This window comes from Cicer arietinum, chromosome 3, assembly GCF_000331145.2.
Source record: "Cicer arietinum cultivar CDC Frontier isolate Library 1 chromosome 3, Cicar.CDCFrontier_v2.0, whole genome shotgun sequence".
Taxonomy (NCBI): Eukaryota; Viridiplantae; Streptophyta; class Magnoliopsida; order Fabales; family Fabaceae; genus Cicer; species Cicer arietinum.
Window position 1 is genome coordinate 2,932,191 of NC_021162.2, and position 17,301 is coordinate 2,949,491.

Here is a 17,301-nt window from a genome sequence, read left to right on the forward strand (position 1 = left end):
TCTTTTCCTTTTCCTTCCTTCTAATTTCCTTTCTTTCTATTCTCTCCAAGCAAACATATATATATATTAAATATAACTTAACAAATATCTCAAAATATCTAGATATTTGTTAAATTACCATTTCACCCGTAACGCATTAAATTCTCCGTAAAGGATTTACTGCACTTAATTTAAATTTATTTATCGACGAGTAATTCTAAACGGTGTCAAAATAACTTTTTGATCCCATAAACTCCATAATATTATTAACTTTGGCTAAAAAGCCTCCGAACCAAAATCCAAAACATATAAAATACATAAAGTGTACTTTAAAATTATGGGTCTTACAGAGGAAGAAGGAGTCACACGAGGCAGAGGAAGAAGATGGATTTTGTTCTTTCTTTCTTTCCCTTTTCCTTTCTTTCTTTTTCCTTCCTTTCTATTTTCTTCTCTTTTCCCTCCACACAAACATATATATACATATGTATTTATATATATTAATTACTTTTAACAAATATCTCCAAATATCTAGATATTTATTAAAATTACCATTTCACACATAAGGCATTAAATTCTTCGTAAAGGATTCACCGTACTTAATTTAATTTATTTATCGACGAGTAATTTTAATCGGGCATCAAATATCTTTTTGGTCATATAAACTCCAAAATATTAGTAACTTTGGCTAAAAAGCCTCCGAGTTCAATACCAAAATACACTAAAATACATAAAGTATATTTTAAAATTATGGGTCTTACAGATGTTCACTTTAGTAATGTTGAGGATGATGGTTTAGAAGACTATGATTTGTATGTCAGAAAAAAAAAGAGCTAGAACTACATTTGTCAAAACAGAGTTGGATATTTATTTAGAGGAGGAATTTTTGCCAAGAAGTCTTGATTTTGATATTTTGTTGTTGTGGAAGTTGAATGGTGTTAAGTATCCAACACTTCAAACCATTGCAAATGATGTATTGGCAATTCCTGTTTCTACTGTAGCTTCTGAATCTGCATTCAGTACCGGCGGATATATCTTAAACCCTCATCGAAGCCGACTTCATTAGACTACTTTAGATACCTTGATGTGTGCTTGGTTATAGAGTGCTGAGAACACTGATATTTGTTTTAAATTATTCATTTTAAATTTGAATATATTTGAAATAGCTAATAATTTTGTATATCTTAAATTATTGTTGTTTATATTGTGCTATGTTGATATTGATAGGTGATTCAAATTCTAAAGTGGATAATGAAAATGCTATTTTACTCAATGAAATAGAGTCTGACGATAAAGGTATTCTATTCTCTACATTGTTCGATTTAAATTTGTCATGTTCAATGTTAATATTTAACTTTTATTTTTTAATATAGGTGAATTGTTGATCAGTGGTGTTACTTCACTTTCCAATTCTCGCCTTAAAGATGAAGATGATCGTTAGAAAATGCTTATTTAGAACCTTTTTGTTTTGATGATTTATAACTTTTTACTGTTTTGATTAATTAGTTCGTTTGAACTTTGAATGTTTAGAACTTTTGTTGATCAAAATATTGTGACTTGTAGCAAACTTAAACAAATTTGGAGATATTGTGATTTTATTATTTTGATTATTGTAATTTTAGAATTTACCATGAATGTTACTATTTAATCAAATTATTGATTTTTTATGCTATGAATAAATAAATTCCAATTTTTGAAGTGGAGGTTGGTATGGAGTGAAGAAACCCGTCCAATAAGTCCCTATTGGATGCACGTAGATGTTAAAAAGTCACCACCGACAAGTGCATGAGGTATTGGAGTTACAGGTGAGTTGTAATGCTTAAAACTGTCCCCGCCCCGTTGCCATCCCTACACATGATGATGTGGATGAGGCAGACTTGGGTGTTGAGAATCTTAGGTATACCATCACTACCATGCACCTCCACACTCGTGATCGCAACATTCAAAACTTTTTCTTTACCCCTTCTTCTCCAAATTTTGAGAACCCTAAAACGAGGAACCACTACCAAAGCCGCCACCCACCCACTGCTGACTCATCAGTCGCCACCTATCGCCGCCGCAAAATAGCAACAACATTGCTACCTGCCGCAGCCACAAATAACAGAAACACTAACCGTCGTTACAGGGCCGTTTTGAAGGAAGTTTTGTCGCGTAGCAGTGCCGTCGTGAATAGATTCGCCGCCAGCGCCAATTCCACCTACAGCGTTTCATCAATCCTCTCTTCGATAGTTTCGCAACGAACTGTACATTCTTTTTCCTAATCTTTTCCCATTTGGAATAGCTAGTCTGTGATTTCTGTTTACTATGTTTCTTTCATTCTTTGTTTGCAGAATGTTTCATTTATTTTTGGACTGCTTTTGCTTCTTTGATTTTATTGTTTTCCTTCTTGAGTTTTCTTAGTATCCTTGTAATGCTTTGTTTAATGTTTATGATTATGCCACTGTCATCAACGGTTGTCAGTTTTGAACTATATTATATCACGCTTCTCATTTGTAGAGTATTTATATCTTTAAGAGTTTTGAACTATATAATGTTTATGAATATGATAGTCTTTGTGCTTACTATTATTTGGTGTTGTGATGTTGGCTTTGATGATTATTTGGTCATTCAATTCTAATTGTTTCAATTGATAACAAAGCATGCTTTATTGGTGTGAATCTCATTAGTTTGAACTTATTTCCCATGCATAGAATATGTTTTCAGTCAATTAAACTTACCATTTTTCTCTCGTTCTCTTGCTTGAATAAAAAAGAATCTTGCAGGCAGCTGAAACCTGGTAGTTGAGGCATTAATGCATCAATTTTTGATGCTGCAGGTCCAGAACTGGAATCTGCAACAAAAGAAAAAGTAAAAACTCGTTCTCCTAGGAATGCTGTTGTTGTCCCTCTACCTTCATCTTCTCCATTGTTCACAAGAGAAGGTGTTACCCATGTAATACATGGACTTGGATCTAATATGAATCCACAAAGACCAAATTGTCTGAACAATGATTATGAAAATGGTTGCGAAATTCCCGAAGATGCTTATGTATCAAGATTTGAAGGTTTTGCATCAATTGTTAAGAACGAGGTACAACAAAATGAAAACCTTGGAAAAAAGTCATTGGAGTTGCAAGATCAATCTGAACGGTGTTCCAGAAATCATTTCACAAATACTAATCAAAAGAGTAAGAGAGATATTGACCATGGATTGGGAAAAAAACAAGAAATAAAAGAGAACTTAATATGGTTTTACGAGTTCTACTAATGAAAAGGTAGATTCAGAGCATAGAAGCACCGATGGGTACCCAAAGAAGGCATGGGGATCATGGGCTCAAGCTCTTCACCAAATAGCTATGCATCCTCCTTGAAATTTCAAAAGACATTGTTGTATTGAATGATATGTAGCCTAAGGTGAATTAATCAATTTTTGTTCTTTCTTCATTTTATTGACATGCTTGACTCTATAAATGTATCATACTGAATTTCCTTGTGCTTTATAGGCACACAAAGATGTTCTGGTTTTGGCATGGACTAGAGGTTTTGATTGTCTGTCGGATGTCCAAAATGAGCACCCTTTGGTATTGAAGAAGATGCGTGCAGTGGGTTTAACATGGGTTGAGAAATTCTTGGATGAGAACACATCAACGCTATTTTGCCTTATATCACTTGGTACGTATAGTTTATATTCAAGATATATTATTTCTCTGTTCCCCACCCACGTAAAGAAAATAAAATGAAGATCCTGTGCTTTGGTTGATGAGTGACTTTGGTATAATTATGTTTTCAACAATAAAACATGTATTTCGCCATTGATGTTGAAAATGATTTCTTTTGTATTTGGGTGTATTTTTCGTCGTTATGATTGGTGTTTCCACCATAAATGTTTATTTTTGAACTTTGGTGCAAGTGTGCAACCAATTATTCACAATCATGGTTGAATTTAAGATAATTTTAAATTTTGAATGAGATAATAAAATACATGGAGACTATCAATGTTTCACGTGGTCAGAACAAAAAGAAGTTAGGGCTTCATCGAGTTGTATTTCGTGTTAAAAAATATCTCACTGAGACAAACAATGAAAATGGTAGTGACAATATCACACTCTCATCCAACATAATACATTTTCCACCGTTATTACAAACGGCGTTTATTTTTTATTGCTACATTTGATATTGTTTTAACAGTTCTTCTTACCCAATTCATTTTATCTGAATCTCAAGCTACGTATCTTACGCAACGGCCAATCACTTGCTTGAAGCTGTGCAAGTATTTTAGTAAAATACAAATACAAGTTTTCAAAGTTCTTTATAATTCTGATGACAATGTCTTCTAGAGAACTTTGAAGACTTGTGTTTTTATTTTATCAAAATATTTCAACTGTTGATAAAACATTTCCTAAAATGTTTTTCTCGAGCAAATAACTGACAGTGATTGAACAATAAAAACAATACAATATCAAATGTAGAAACAAAAAAGAATTCATTCGGATAAAGATGGATAGTGTATTATATATTGCCACTACCATATTCAATTTGCTTGTCTCACTAACATACTACTGTCTTTAATACGAAATACTCTTCTCGATAAGGGTTTAGCTTTTCTTTATTCTCCATGACCATGACAGATAATCTTCGTGTATTTTGTTTTTCCATTAAAAATTTGGAGTTATCCCTAACTCAGTAATTGGTTGCACATTTTTGAGTTAATTTGATGTTGCGAAGTTATCGGTCCTAACTGTTCACTAATGATATGTATCTTTTTTTGCACATCATTAAAATTTTGAAACTCATTACATTTAACAACAATGTAAGTTAGCAATTTAGAGTCGTTGTCTCATATTGCTTGAACCACCATTTCATTAATTACTATGTACGTGTAATCAACAAAAGCCAACTCCTATTGAATATCATTATAGTCATTCCATTAAGAGTCTTAAGGCTTTTGTGTGTGGATTTGTGACTCTCATGGTAATATATTGAAATCTTTGTTTCGTTAATAGTACGATATTCAATAGAAGTCGACTTTTGATTATATGTACGTTAATTAAATGGTGGTTAAAACAATATGGGACGACGACTCTACGTTGCTACAACTTGTGTTTGTCGCTAAATGTAATGTGAAAAATATTCAAAATTTTAATGATGTGCGAAAAAAGATACATGTCATATCATGAGTGAACAGTTAGGACTGATAACTTTCCAACATCAACTAAACTCAGTATTATCTTCTTGAATGAAAAAAAAATATTGGGCTTTTGTGGCCAACACAAGACCAATTGCTTGAGTTTAAGTTACTGTCACCTTAGACATCTAACAAAGATGTGGACGGCGACGTCAACCTAAAATTTGAAGCTCAAGCTCAGACTGAAAACACACAATGACCTTTTTCTCATAAGTAATTCATACAAAAGAGTTATCTGACATTTTGCTGTGGAAGATTATGACATTGAGTGACATTTGGAGTTAAAAGGTTATGACATATGAAATTTACGTTTTGTTCTAGTACACTATGCTTGTCATTCTTATTTACCTGTTTATTACTATTATTATTGAGTTATTATACTTACATGCTTTAGTTTACGATGTGGTAGGTAAGAAAACAATTGCAGTTGTAGAAACAAGTAACATTATAAGTTAATTAACACTATAGGTTGATTATTATTTCTGTAACTTGAATATAGAACAATGAAGCTTTTTTATTGTTGGTTTTCTTTAGGACGAATTGAATGGTGTCATCGAATGACCAAACCCTTAATTATCTAATTTGGACAAATCGATATTATTATTAGATCTATATGGGTCATCACTATTTCTTTTTTACCCTTTTCATTTGTTTTGTCTTTGCAAATTTAAAACATGTTGATTAAATGAGTAATCTTGTTTTGGTCCTTGATGATTTTAAGACAGCTGAAAAACGAGAGGCCTTATTGATGCAAGTGTTGCTAGAACTGCTAGAAATAGTTTACTAGGCTGTTGTAATTTTCAGTTTCATTTGTTGGTATTCCTTAGTAGTAAGTTTTTATGTTTTTCTCCTCTGCTGAAATTAAAATTTTGAAAAAGGGATTAAGTTTTGCTGTTAGATTGAGAAGAACAATTTTGTTTTATTATCTTATAGTGATCTAGACCCTATATGGCTGGGAAAGTCAAATCATCCTGGAGCTTTGAATATAAAGTTTTAATTTCATTCAATGTAGTGTATGTTTGGAAATCTCAATTTCCATGGCAACTTTCCACGTTGAACCAAAAACTACATTTCCTAGCTTCTAAGTGCGTGTTTGGTTTCATGGTGGGATTAGCTTTTGCCAGTATAGCTTTTGCAAGTATAGCTTTTGCAAATCACAATGGTTTACCGTGATTTTGTCAATCCCACCGCCAAACCAAACATTGGCTAACTCACAAATGGTTCCTTCATCCACCGTGTTACCAAACACTAATAACTTCATGGATGCAAGAAAGTTAACTAAACATCATCCAGAAATAAGCTCTTTATTCTAACTCTAGGAGAAACTAAGTAGATTGATAACTAGAAATTTTAGGGGTGTTATATGTTCCCTAAATGTGCCATTGTGGACAATAAAAGCCAATATGTCATATATTTGTTAACAGCAATATATCTCTTCCTTTTGCTAATGGAAGTAATACTGCAAAAAGGGAACATAATGAAGTATTGCAGGTCAATATTTTCAACCATAGGTATGCAAGTAAGCCACTGCTCATTTGGCATTGTCAGTTATATCCAATGCCTTTGGGCTTGCACTAGAGAAATGACATCAGCTGTTGTAATGAAGTTATTTTACCAGCCTCAGTCACATATTGTTGGCATCAAGTTAGTCTCTTTTCTATTAAATAGTCCTATACCATTACTAAGCTACCAAGTTAGTCCCTTTGTTGTTTTAAAAATAAGAGTGAGAATGATTGTTCAGAGACTAACTTGATGGGCTAAAATTAGTTTAGAAACTATTTATTACTTGAGGAGGAATCAAATTACATCTAAAGAGTTACATTCATTTAATAATAGTGTCGGATAAATATTTTTCAAATCAGTCGTTGAGTTAAAAACTAATATCATATTAAAGATCATATGTATAAATTTAGACATTAATTTATAATCGTTTACTATCTTATTAAGATAAATCAAAATTAACGTTACAACAAATTATACTCTTAATGTTTAAAGAATTTTGATGACATAAGAAACTTATTGAATGAGTGTAAATCCTAGTGTAACTCTTTATGTGTAATTTGATCTTTCCTCTTATTATTTATATAGTTGATAGACCGCACAGGAGATAAAACATTAATTTAAGGACTAAATTAATAGTATTCCACATTTTGTAGTAGATTGCTATTGTGCTGAACCTAACATTCATTGAAGGATAACTAGTGTTCAAATATATATATATATATATATATATATATATATATGTTTTATATACATTTTTATATATATATACTTTATTAATAACGTTTCTTGAATATATTTATTTTTTATCTGTTCAAATATATATATATATATATATATATATATATATGGTTGATATACTTAATTTGATACATATGCATTGTATTGGACTTTGAATCCTCCAAGACATTTTGTTTCAGATGCCTTGGATTGTGTCCAATTAAATTCCAAAATACTTCCTATGACTTTAAATATAAACAATTTTAAATCAACAAAAGTTGACGAGTTTGGTCTAATATGTTATTCTCACACTGAACATTGATTGTCCTTGTCACCAACTAACTCAATCCCTTTCATCTCATGGTGTAGCTTGAGTGAAGTTGTAAGAGCTTGTTTATTTGTCTCCTGAATCACAACATAAGACCATGTACCTAAAAGTGCACCAGTAATTGGTCCAACCATATAAACCCAAATTCCTTTGTAGGATGAAGTAGCAATTGCTGGACCTAATGTCCTTGCTGGGTTCATTGACCCCCCCGATATTGGTCTGTATAAATAGATAAAACCACAAGACATTGACAACTTATTCTTTAGTATATTTTTTCCATAACTAATAATTGGTTTTGAAAAAACTAAAATTTAAAATTGAAAATCATTTATCAGAGTACACTCACCCAGTGACTATATTGACTGACCCAAAAGGACCAATGTGATTTGATAATTTCAAAATAAAATTTTCCTACCCCTTCAATATTAGATACTTAATAGTTGATTCAACTTATATTAAGAAATATTTTTATTTTATTGGTATGTATTTTTTTTTGACTTGGAGAGAGGGGAAGGCATTTTCTTACCCAGCCACAATGCTTGCTATGCAAACAGATGAACCAACTGCAACTCCTGAAAGCTCTCCTATCTGCCAAATAAAAACCTTTTTAATTAATTTAATTTTGGTTTAACAAAATAAAACATTTAAGCATTTTTTTGCTATGAATCATTTTACAGCTTTTGGGTCGGTGGAGACGGCGGTGGAGATGAGCACCATGGTGAAGGTGGTCACAATTTCTATGATTAATGCTTGAATGTTAGATCCAGAAGGTGATGTTGCACCAAGTTGCTTTGATGGCTCTAGCAAAACTTTCAATGTATATGAAGCTGAAATTGCTCCTGTGAGTTGAGCTGCAATGTAAAATGGTACCTGCAAAAAAATATTATGGGATTGTTATAGTAGAAAAGGGTCCAATCCTATAACAAGCCCAAAAATGGAGAGTTTCTCCTTCTCATATGTTTTCAAAAATCCAAATATTCATATTCTTTCTATTTATTTATTTATTTATTTTAACCTTATAGGGATTAACTAATTCTGACGGGATTCTGATGAGATTTGTTCGGATTAAATTCAAAGATGTAAATAATGATTTTTAATCTTTTAGAATTTTTTACAGTTTTGAATCGGTTAATCAAGAGGTGTAAATGTTATTAGTCAAATAATTTTTTCCACCTCCAAACCAATTCAAATGTGTGATTTTTTTATTTATTTAAATTTTTAAGTTAATATTTATATATTTGGATTAATTAATTTGGACAAATCTCATCTTAATTGATTAAACAAAAGAAGATTTAAATGAATTTTAGAAACTTTTGAAAACATATAGAATGAAAGGATAAATTTCCAAAATGGGTATCGATATTTTCATCACTAATATGGATTTAGCCCATTTCAATTAGATTTCAAGAAACATTTGACAAAAAAAATGTTTTGTAGTAATCATTCTGGTTTCAATGTTTGTTTTTCTTTACTAAAAATTGTATTCATTCATTCAACATCATTGTTTACTAATATATGATTTAAAATGTTTAAAAATATTAAACAAGAATTCAAATATTAAAATGTTGTTTATAAAGCACTATTTTAAATTAAGTTATATTTAATGTAACTTGAAAATGTATTAATAATAAAAACAAATAGTTTTTTTAAAAGCAAACAATAATTAATGGGGTTTGCTAAATTTACACTCACTTCTCTTTAATAAAAGGTGTAGATTAAGAATTTTATTTTGATAAAGTGAGTGAATTAATTGTTGATATTGTAATTAATTATGATTGGTCATGCATGTGTATATAATATTAACCATTTATTTTATCATCAAATAGTTGATGCTACTAAATTTTATTTTATAAAATGGATTATTTAATTTAGAAGAGACAAATTTATAAATTAGCAATTTAACACTACTAAAAACTGATGTTTACTAAACCGTATAATTTTTAGGTGCTACACCCTTTTATTTGAAAAAGAAAAACACTCTTTTAAGTTCTAATCTTCTTTAGTAATATTTCAAAAAACTATCTTTTACCATCTTTTCAAAAAAATCCTTTTCAACCACATTTCAAAAAACAGTTCAATTAATTACTGAAATATATATATTTTTATTATTAACACTAAGTAAAAATTGGAATTCAGGAGAAAAATAAATTTTTTGATTTTTTTTTCAATAATTAATTAATGAGAAAGTTAACATAAGGAAATATGAATATGAATAAAGAAAAACAAACTTTAATTTTAAGGAGTTAAAATAAAATAAAAAGTGTAAATTACATCAATATCTATTCATTTGAGTACATATTTAAAAAAAAAGTTGGATATTTTAATCCAAAGAAGAAAAATGTAGTTCATTAATTTACACCTTCATAAAAAGTGGATGTAAATTAACAAATTCTATAAATAATATATTGAATGCAATAGTTTTGTTGAAGTATCGTTATTAACTATTAGAATAAATATTACCATAAATATATAAAATACTATCATAATTAATTGAAGAGCGACTCTAATGCATATAATACATATTTAAGGATAAGATTAAAAGAAAAGAAAATAATTAAATAATAGTGCATTGAAAATAATATAATAATTGATATGATTCTTGATTTAATAATTTAATATGGATACGTATAATCTTTTGATATAATTGATGTAATCTCTTGACTCAAAATAGATTAATATAAATAAACGAAGAGTAGTTGTGCTTTTAATACAAAAGCTATTTTAATATGTATTATTTCATGCCAGTGATGATTTTCATGGTTTTAAAACCTTTGCATCACATGCAAATACATTTGTGTGGGTCCAAATTCATATATGTGAAGTTGACTCGTACCAGTTTACTCCTTTGGATGAACAATTTTGATATGGACTTGACCCATACAAATTGACCCATGTTGGTTGGTTTTCACATCTTATTATATGAATGGAAAATGAAATGAAAGAAATTTGGTGGACCGGAATAATATTTTCTCTGTTTTTTTCCATTTAATTATATGGATACAATTCGGTCTAGAAATAAATAAAATATAATTAATAATTAATTATTTTAAAAAAGTTTAAATTTAAATTCTTTTAAAAAAATCAATCTTTATTAAAAATTATTATTTATCAAAACATATCACATCTATAATAAAAAAATGAGTTAAATTTTTAAAATTTAAACCAACCGACGGATAGGATGGTTCTGATTCAATCGATTAAATCGACCGAACGAGTTTTCATAAAATTAATAATTTTTTTCATTATAGTGTTGATTTTATTTTTCTCAATGCTCACCTTTTAGAGTAGATAAGTCTTGATAATCTAAAATTTGTTTATAATGAGATAAGCAAAAGTGTGGTTAGTAATTATTCAATCAATTTTTAAATTCAATTTCTTCTAATCAATTTATTTTTAACTAAAATTCAAATTACTCGATTATACTATGTACTATTTATAATCTCATTTCTAATTAATGTGAATTAAAACATTAATAATAACATATTAATAACAAGAAAATCTTCTAAAAACCCAAGATTTTAAAACAGAACAGAGGGAAAATAACAAGAAATAGTAACTAAAAGACAAACCTGTTTCCAAGGAAAATGGCTAACGGTGGCAAAAGCTAAGGAAACAGCAGGATTCATGTGTGCACCAGAGATATGTCCAATTGCATAAATCATAACTGTAACTATGAATCCACCTGCCATTGATGCTCCCAATTTTGATACTTTGTTTTCATCAATTGCATTCATAGCTGCACTCCCACTCCCAACAAACACCAACAAATATGTCCCTATAACCTCTGCAAGTACCTGTTTTATAATTCAACATTCAATTCAAATTAATGGATAATTAATCAAACATTACTTTAATTTGTACTATAGTACATCTCCAAGAATCAAAAGATGCTTTCACATATATGTGCTACATTAATTATTTCATTTAAATTCCGTTGTAGTTGTGGTTACATTGCAAGTTTTAAACATATAACAGAATATAGTTGATGCAGCTGTAATTACAATTGTTATATATGTCATTGCAGTTGCAGACCAAAATTTACAAATATGATGACAAAACTATTTCATAAAATAAAAAAGAGAAAAAATCACTAAAAACTAGTATAGAGAGTTTTTTTTTTTAAATAAATTTTTTATGAACGAATCAAAACGATTAGAGCTGAATCTAAATGAATGGTCGCAGCAAGAGCACTCTGCCAGTTACAAAAGAAAAAATCACAAAAGAGATTAGTGTAGAGAGTTCTTTTAAATATTAATTATTACCTTTCTTGGAAAACCAGAAGGATACAGTGATTGCTTTTGTGTTATGTGGTTTTGAAAGTCATTTGTAGCATTGACCAAACTGTGTGTTCTTCTGTCCATTTCCCTATAGCTATGTTTATACCTTTTGGAGTAATAAATCTGATCAGAAATGTGATCTCAAGCTATATGTTAGCTTCAAGTGGTAGTGGCAGGGACCAATGCTAATGTGACCCTTTTATAATCTCTGTTATTGTGCCTCCTCAATGATTCCATAATTAGTGGAAGTAATTAGTGAGGTTGGTGTGCCAAATTCCTTATGTGAGGTTGCTGACAATGTGAGGTTGTTTATACCTTCAAATCCCATGACAAATTTTTCTTTCTTTCAATATACATTAAAAGTTCAAAAACAATATAATTATCTTGAAATAAATAACACTTTCTTATGAGTTGAGATTCAACTTGATATTTTAGAATTTACCACACTCACACATAGTTTACTTGCACTAGACTCTAGAGGTGAAATAATTTTAAATGTGAAATAATATATTCAATGACGATGTGAAATAATTTTAAATGTGACATGATGATAAAATTTATTCGACTATAAAATATAAAAAGAGATATTTAAAAAGTTGATATATATAATTTTAATTTTATACATAAACTTTTTAAATATTTAATTTTATAACTGCATTATGTTTTTTAATTGTAATGTGCATATGTTTTATTTGATGTAACTTTACTCTCTTTGATCTCATATATGAAAAAAAAAACTATCTCGTGAAAAATAGTTAATCATCATTAATTTGTTCAAAGCAGTAAAATATCATCAAAAGGAATATGTGTATTCTCTTAGTTGTTATAGGAACTTGTTCCGTGAAATGGTATTGTAGGAATAATACCATTAAATGTGGTAGTTAATTTTGCTTACAATTTTTTTTAAAAACAATTCAGAAGTGGAAATTATTATTAATAATGACAACACTAATAATTATTTTACTACTCTTGTAGGCGAGATTTGAATTCTATTCTTTGAAGTTATAATGTAAAACTTTTATCATTAAACTGACCACGAGAAACAATTTTGTTTACTTTTAAAACCACAAAAAGTATAATTTTTGTGTTGCTTAATAATGGAGAGAGTATTTCTCTTTACTAAAAAAAATATAATATTTATTCATTTAAATTAGTAGCATATATTAATAAAGGACAACACTAATTCAATTTCGTTAAAATTGAAAATGATGAAGCTACAAATAAATACACAATATCCATGTTAATAGTTAAAAAGACAAAATTTCTACAAATGTAATAAAATTAAAGTATATGAAATACTCATACATCTAGATCTGTAACGTGACAATGTCAAATTCATTGATCGAATTTGTAATTGATCGAAACTAATATGTCAGTTTGAACTAAATAAATAATGCAACAAAATGGTAAAAAAAATATGTCGCAACAAAATGGTAAAAATTAAATTTATGTAAAAACAATTTATTTAGATAAAATGAGATGGGACAAACAATATAAAAATATAAATCCAAATAAAAAAAATGGTCTTAAACCAACCTACTACTCCATTGAATAAATGAAAATGAAGAGAATCAAGAGGCAGCCCGATTATCTTTTTTTGTAGCAGATGTAGGGCATCCACAATAACTCTCTACTTTGGGTGCTTAAATCGGCGTATATATATATCACTTATTTTATAATTTTTTACTCATAGTGTGAGTGGCAAAACTACCATAAATTTTATGAGGTGGTCAAATACAAAAAATAATATATCAAACTAAATTGATAAGAGTTATTTATTAAAGTTGAATTTAAGGACACTTCAAAGAGTTAAATTCATCTATAATTGACTTTGTAATCCTAAACAGACTAACAACATTATTTCAATGTAAACAATTAAATTATATGAAAAAAATTAGAAATTCAGCGTCCTTTTTGTTTATGAGTCTTGTATTGACAAGTTATACTTTTTGGGGTAGCCAAGAGCACCTCATCAAAACATTTAGCTTCGTTTACATATTTGCTTAATAAACATCCATTCTCACCAACACCTCTAAAAAATTATTAAATGAGTTTCACCGATAATTTTATATCATTATATTTCAATATTACTCATTTATTTTATTATAATTTATTAAATGAGATTTAAAAAAAAATGAATAGAGAATGCTTCTTTAGTCACTCTTTTTTATAAGCATCCATATTTTTAAATTCAGAATGAGGTGACTATATAACACGATGTTTATTAGAAAAAACACCCTTCATAACTGCTTTTATAAATGTTAGTGGTGTACTAGTGACCTTTCTTTTTAAATATCAGAGGAAGTATTCAAAAACATTAAATCAAGTTTAACAAAAGAATGAACCTCACACACTTGCATGTAATTAAATAAGGGTTTCTCGCTAGTGCTATTAAAAGGAAGTAAGAGTGATTATTTTTTTAAGTGTTGAGTGATTTCTAAAGTATTTTTTAGTTCAAATTGAGACAACATTATTTTATTCTATTTTTTTTAATAAAATAATACAGATATTTATTGTTAAATAATATAGTAGCTAGATTTTCATACACCTTAAAACTACAAAATATCAGTTTCTAATACAAATTTTTGCATATTAATGTTATTACGGCTAACATCTAAGATGTACTTACTAAATACTTTTTCGAATATTTTTAAACTTTAAAGCCAACACATTACACAACTAATATTTTTTCAATATGTATGAAACATAAGTGTGGACTAAATATATACACGCACATTAGCCACAATAGTGCAAGTGGTGCACTAAAACCACGAGGAATAATGGATTTGTTTAAATAACTAATCTTAAAGTAGTTGTTAAATAATTTTTATAGGCTAAACAACTTCATTAAGAATAAGATTAGAAGATAAACAAAACAAAAGTACAAGAAGTGCAGCCAGTTTAAAGTATAGACAGAGGACATAGTCAAACAAATAGGGAAATGTTAATTATAAGCATAAGAGCATCTCTAATAAAGGTGTTTCATAGTACCTTAGCATTAAAATATCATTTAGATATGTAACATATGATTTTGGATCAGATAGATTTGAATAAAATTGCATATTTAAGAAACTTTAAAGGCAAGTTCTATAGTATTATAATATTATTTTTATGCTTTTGAAAGTGATAAATTAAAAGAGAATATAACATATTAAAAAGATAAAAATAATATTTAAGTTAAGCAATTTCAGAAATAAAATCTTTTATTAGAGTAAAAATTGTGTGAATATTGTAATTTGATTTGGATCACTTAAAAACATACATAAAATGAATTTTTTAAAATATTATTAAAATACATAAAAATATTGTGTGAATATCGTAAATTTGAGTTGGTTCACTTAAAAACATACATAAAATGAATATTTTAAAATATTACTAAAATACATAAAAACATTGTGTGAATATCGTAAATTTGAGTTGGTTGACTTAAAAACATACATGAAATGAATTTTTAAAATACATAAAATGTATGGTGTTTGATATTATTGTGATATTGGGTGTCTAATTAATTTTATGTATATGTTTGATTAGATTAGTTTATGTGATGTGATGATAAAAGATGGATACATTGTGATAATTTTATGTGATGCAGATGACGTATGATTAATAATTGCGATGTTATAAATTTGTGATAAATTTATGTGATGATGTATGATTGATGATATAAATTTGTGATTAATTTATGTGATAATGATGATGTATGATTAATGTCGCGGCCTAAAATTTCGAGTGTTTTTCGAATTCAATGGAGTCGCCACCAAAATTTATTTTAAAATAGGGAAAATATTTGGAAACCCTTAAAAAGAGAAAAAAAAATAAAAAAATGGTATTTGAAACCAAATTTTGAGTTCGGGAGTCAATTATACGTAGGGAAGGTATTAGCACCCTACGACATCCGTTAAAATACGGTTACCTATAATTAATCGTGCAAGATTAATATTAACTTAAGTATATTTATTTTTCCTTATTATTAAATATGAATAACAATTTTTACTAAATTTTTTTATATGATTTTGGAATAAATGTGTGCTTAAGAAATAAAAGACAAAAATAAAATAAAATTTATTAATGCGCTTGACAAGAATACGATCTTGCTCCTAGTATCTCCTGGTGCGATGGAGAAATCATAGCTATGTAATTCTTAGGTATAAAAAACATATGTATTGAGTGTGTTTTAAAGAAAATTTGTTTTGTGATATAAAAAAAGAATTGACAAAAAAAGAAAAATAAAGAGTTTGATTTGAATAAATATCTTAAAATATGAGTTTTAGGACGATCAAGTTGTACAACTTGTGTCTCAAGACTCAACGACTTGTGTCTTAACAACTCACAACTCAAAGATTAAAAAGATTCACATTTAATTATTCTTTAATGAAATATTTATTTATATTTTTATGAATTTTGAATTTTTATGGGCTAAGTGTCAAATAAATAGGTTGATTTTTTTTGGTTGTGTTTTAGGCCCAAATAATAACAAACACACACAAATAAGGTTAAAGAAAGCCTAAATCAATCCTGAAATGAGAGCGGCGGCCACTGTTTTGGTTCCAAGAAGAAAAATGCGAATGGCATTGGAGAGAAAGAAGGAATCGCTAATAATAGTATTGGAGAGAAAGAGAAGCAAAGAAAGAAGGAGAAAGAGATAGAAAAATACCGAGATAAGGCCGCAAGAAGGAGAAGAGACTCGGCTGCTCCAAAAGGGACCGCTTCCAACGGCGATGGTGACAATATGAAGGTTTGAGTTTTCTCCTTTTGTCTATTCTTTTCGTTTTTACACACAAATTGAATATTTGTTCACTGTAATGTTTGCTCTTCTGATGAGTATTAGTATATTTTTCTATCCACATCTTGTGTTTCAAAACATTCAAACTGAAAACCCCTTTTTTTCTTCCTATTTTGAAAAAACGAGACTCTATTTATAGAGTTTTCTTTAATTGTTCAGTTGCTTTCTTTGTCTGTGCCTCTGTTCTTCTCCATTAATTTCTTGTTTGATGTTTAACTTATTTGCTCATAATCTGCATTTTTCTGCACCTCTGACCCATTCACGATTTTAGCTTTTATTTGTTTTATCTAATTATGTTCATTTGTTTGGGCAAATTTGATTTGCTAGGTTAAAGAGCATTTTTTATTTGCAGATTTGGTTCATTTGTGTACATGTCTCTACCACATTTGTCTTTTAGTTTTTTTTAAACTCAAAAGTTTTGTCTTTTAGTTTTCATCATGTGTACAATAGCTAACTTGTAAAAATTATGTTTTTAATTAGCTACAAAAGGCACAAGGATAGTGCTTCAAGCAGTGCAGCAACAGAAAAATTCAAATGAGGCAGGCAGCTGGAGC

At 28.7% G+C, this 17,301-nt stretch overlaps 2 protein-coding genes across 4 annotated transcripts; one reads left to right on the forward strand and one right to left on the reverse strand.

Annotated features, from left to right (window-relative positions):
* Positions 1-1,871: 1,871 nt before the first annotated feature.
* Positions 1,872-8,706, forward strand: LOC105851708 (uncharacterized). Of its 2 annotated transcripts, none has more exons than XR_001143451.3 (4): positions 1,872-2,219; positions 2,729-3,368; positions 3,458-3,626; positions 8,365-8,706. XR_001143451.3 is itself a non-coding variant. In XM_073366775.1 (4 exons), the coding sequence occupies exons 1-2, from the start codon at positions 1,890-1,892 to the stop codon at positions 2,825-2,827; spliced, it is 366 nt and encodes a 121-aa protein (XP_073222876.1). In that variant the 5' UTR covers positions 1,872-1,889; the 3' UTR covers positions 2,828-3,368; positions 3,458-3,626; positions 8,365-8,706. The 2 variants fall into 2 exon arrangements, 1 of the variants encoding a protein (XP_073222876.1); XM_073366775.1 differs by having other exon boundaries at positions 2,792-3,368.
* LOC101505954 (aquaporin NIP2-1-like) lies at positions 7,300-12,248 on the reverse strand. Of its 2 annotated transcripts, NM_001279139.1 has the most exons (6): positions 11,950-12,109; positions 11,257-11,481; positions 8,363-8,557; positions 8,214-8,275; positions 7,490-7,906; positions 7,300-7,380 (listed from the first exon to the last, which is right to left on the reverse strand). In NM_001279139.1, the coding sequence occupies exons 1-5, from the start codon at positions 12,046-12,048 to the stop codon at positions 7,666-7,668; spliced, it is 822 nt and encodes a 273-aa protein (NP_001266068.1). In that variant the 5' UTR covers positions 12,049-12,109; the 3' UTR covers positions 7,300-7,380; positions 7,490-7,665. The 2 variants fall into 2 exon arrangements, with proteins under 2 accessions (NP_001266068.1, XP_012568783.1); XM_012713329.3 differs by lacking the exon at positions 7,300-7,380 and having other exon boundaries at positions 7,457-7,906; positions 11,950-12,248.
* Positions 12,249-17,301: the final 5,053 nt, after the last annotated feature.

Excerpts from the sequence above, each read along its gene's own strand:
- LOC105851708 (XM_073366775.1), top strand. The coding sequence starts at position 1,890 with ATGCACCTCCACACTCGTGATCGCAACATTCAAAACTTTTTCTTTACC. Across the intron at positions 2,220-2,791 it reads CGATAGTTTCGCAACGAACT|GTCCAGAACTGGAATCTGCA; the intron begins GTACATTCTTTT and ends TTGATGCTGCAG.
- LOC101505954 (NM_001279139.1), bottom strand. The coding sequence starts at position 12,048 with ATGGACAGAAGAACACACAGTTTGGTCAATGCTACAAATGACTTTCAA. Across the intron at positions 8,558-11,256 it reads GCCATTTTCCTTGGAAACAG|GTACCATTTTACATTGCAGC; the intron begins GTTTGTCTTTTA and ends ATTTTTTTGCAG. Across the intron at positions 7,907-8,213 it reads ATAGCAAGCATTGTGGCTGG|ACCAATATCGGGGGGGTCAA; the intron begins GTAAGAAAATGC and ends CTATTTATACAG.